This window comes from Hyaena hyaena, unplaced genomic scaffold (genome assembly GCF_003009895.1).
Source record: "Hyaena hyaena isolate Hyena2069 unplaced genomic scaffold, ASM300989v1 scaffold_1968, whole genome shotgun sequence".
Lineage (NCBI taxonomy): Eukaryota > Metazoa > Chordata > Mammalia > Carnivora > Hyaenidae > Hyaena > Hyaena hyaena.
This window is the reverse complement of record NW_024082574.1, coordinates 27,167-28,931: the sequence shown is the minus strand read 5'-3', so window position 1 is coordinate 28,931 and position 1,765 is coordinate 27,167. Positions and strand designations below refer to the sequence as shown.

The following is a 1,765-nucleotide window of genomic DNA, read 5'->3' as shown; positions in this document are numbered from 1 at the left end:
ATGATGAGAAACCAAACAGTAACAACTTTTATCCTACTGGGACTAACTGATGATCCACAACTGAAGATTATGATTTTCATCTTTCTATTTCTCTCCTACATGTTGAGTACAACTGGGAACCTGACCATCATCTCCCTTACTTTCATAGATTCTCACCTTAAAACTGCTATGTACTTTTTCCTACAAAATTTCTCCTTCTTAGAAATCTCATTTATCTCTGCTTGTATTCCCAGATATTTGTACAACTTATCAACAGGAGACAAGACTATCACATATGACAACTGTGTCATTCAAATGTTTTTTACAGATCTCTTTGGTGTAACAGAATTTTTTCTCCTTGCCATCATGTCCTATGACCGGTATGTGGCCATCTGCAAACCCCTGCATTATGTGACTATCATGAACAACAGGGTCTGTAGAAGACTCATCGTTTGGTGCTGGACAACTGGCTTGTTGATCATAATCCCACCACTCAGCCTGGGCCTACAACTGGAATTCTGTGATGCTAATGTGATTGACCACTTTTTCTGTGATGTATCCCCCCTCCTAAAGATATCATGCTCAGAAACATGGCTCATAGAGCAGATAGTCATAGTCTGTGCTGTGCTGACCTTTATTATGACCCTTCTATGTGTAGTTCTGTCTTACATATATATTATCAAGGCCATTCTACGATTCTCTTCCGCCCAGCAAAGAAAAAAGGCATTTTCTACATGTTCTTCCCACATGATTGTGGTCTCCATCACCTACGGAAGCTGCATTTTCATCTATGTTAAGCCTTCAACAAAGGTATTAGTGACTAATAATAAGGGTGTGGTAGTCCTCCTTACATCCATTGCTCCTATGCTGAACCCTTTCATTTACACCTTGAGAAACAAGCAAGTAAAACAAGCTCTCAAAGACTCAATCAAGAGAATTGTCTTCTTCTCAAAGAAGTAATGGAATTTGCGAATGTAGAGGAATCACGTTTTCAGAAAAAGTATATTCCTTTAGATTTTTAAGTCAATCCTTTCTTGGCAAGGAAACTATTAGGAAGCTCTCTTTAAAAGAAACTATGATACATTTCTAGGAAACAAAAGACAGACTTCACATCTTAACAAGTCTTTGCAAAAGTGCAAACAAAATAAGACGAAATAAGCAGAACCAACAAGTTCATTGCATAGTTTGAATAGAGTATTTGTGCTTCTTTCCTTTTCCAGTTCTAGCTTTCAAGAGCAGTTTTGATGCCAGACACCATTTCTGGCACTGGAGATACAACAGAAAACTTGAAAATTTCCTGCCCTTAAATGCCTTACATTTTAGAAGGGATATGTGACCAGTGTATTAAGTAAAATACTAACTTCACTGTCAACCTAAAATTGACAGCAGGCAATAGTCAAGCCGAAGGGTGTATTGGGGAACAAAAATTTGCAGTTCAGGCACACAGACTTGGGCAGCAACCCAAATACTGTCCCACTAGGCAGTAAGAGTCAGGGGTTTTTAAAACCAAAACCAAAACGGGAATGCTTGTATAAATTGTCTACAAAAATTTTGATTGGTGTTGGCAGCAGAAAACTAATCTTGGCTAAACATAACTGGTTGCTAAGGCCATCACTAAGCAAACATCCATTACGATAGCAAGTTGCAGATGTTCTTGCAGAGTCTTTGAAGTATCTGGGGCTTGGTCCAGTTCAGAAGTTCATGGTTCTACCTGGTAAGGACATGCATACAGCCCACCTCCTTAATGGCCTTTCAGATTCATATTTAAATGCCTTGACATAAATTA

At 38.6% G+C, this 1,765-nt stretch overlaps 1 protein-coding gene across 1 annotated transcript; it reads left to right on the top strand.

The window, feature by feature from the left end:
* Window positions 1-939, top strand: LOC120227004 (olfactory receptor 6C2-like). The gene has a single exon (XM_039225158.1). It carries the CDS (start codon window positions 1-3, stop codon window positions 937-939), a length of 939 nt encoding a protein of 312 aa, XP_039081089.1.
* Window positions 940-1,765: the final 826 nt, after the last annotated feature.

Excerpts from the sequence above, each read along its gene's own strand:
- LOC120227004 (XM_039225158.1), top strand. The coding sequence starts at position 1 with ATGATGAGAAACCAAACAGTAACAACTTTTATCCTACTGGGACTAACT.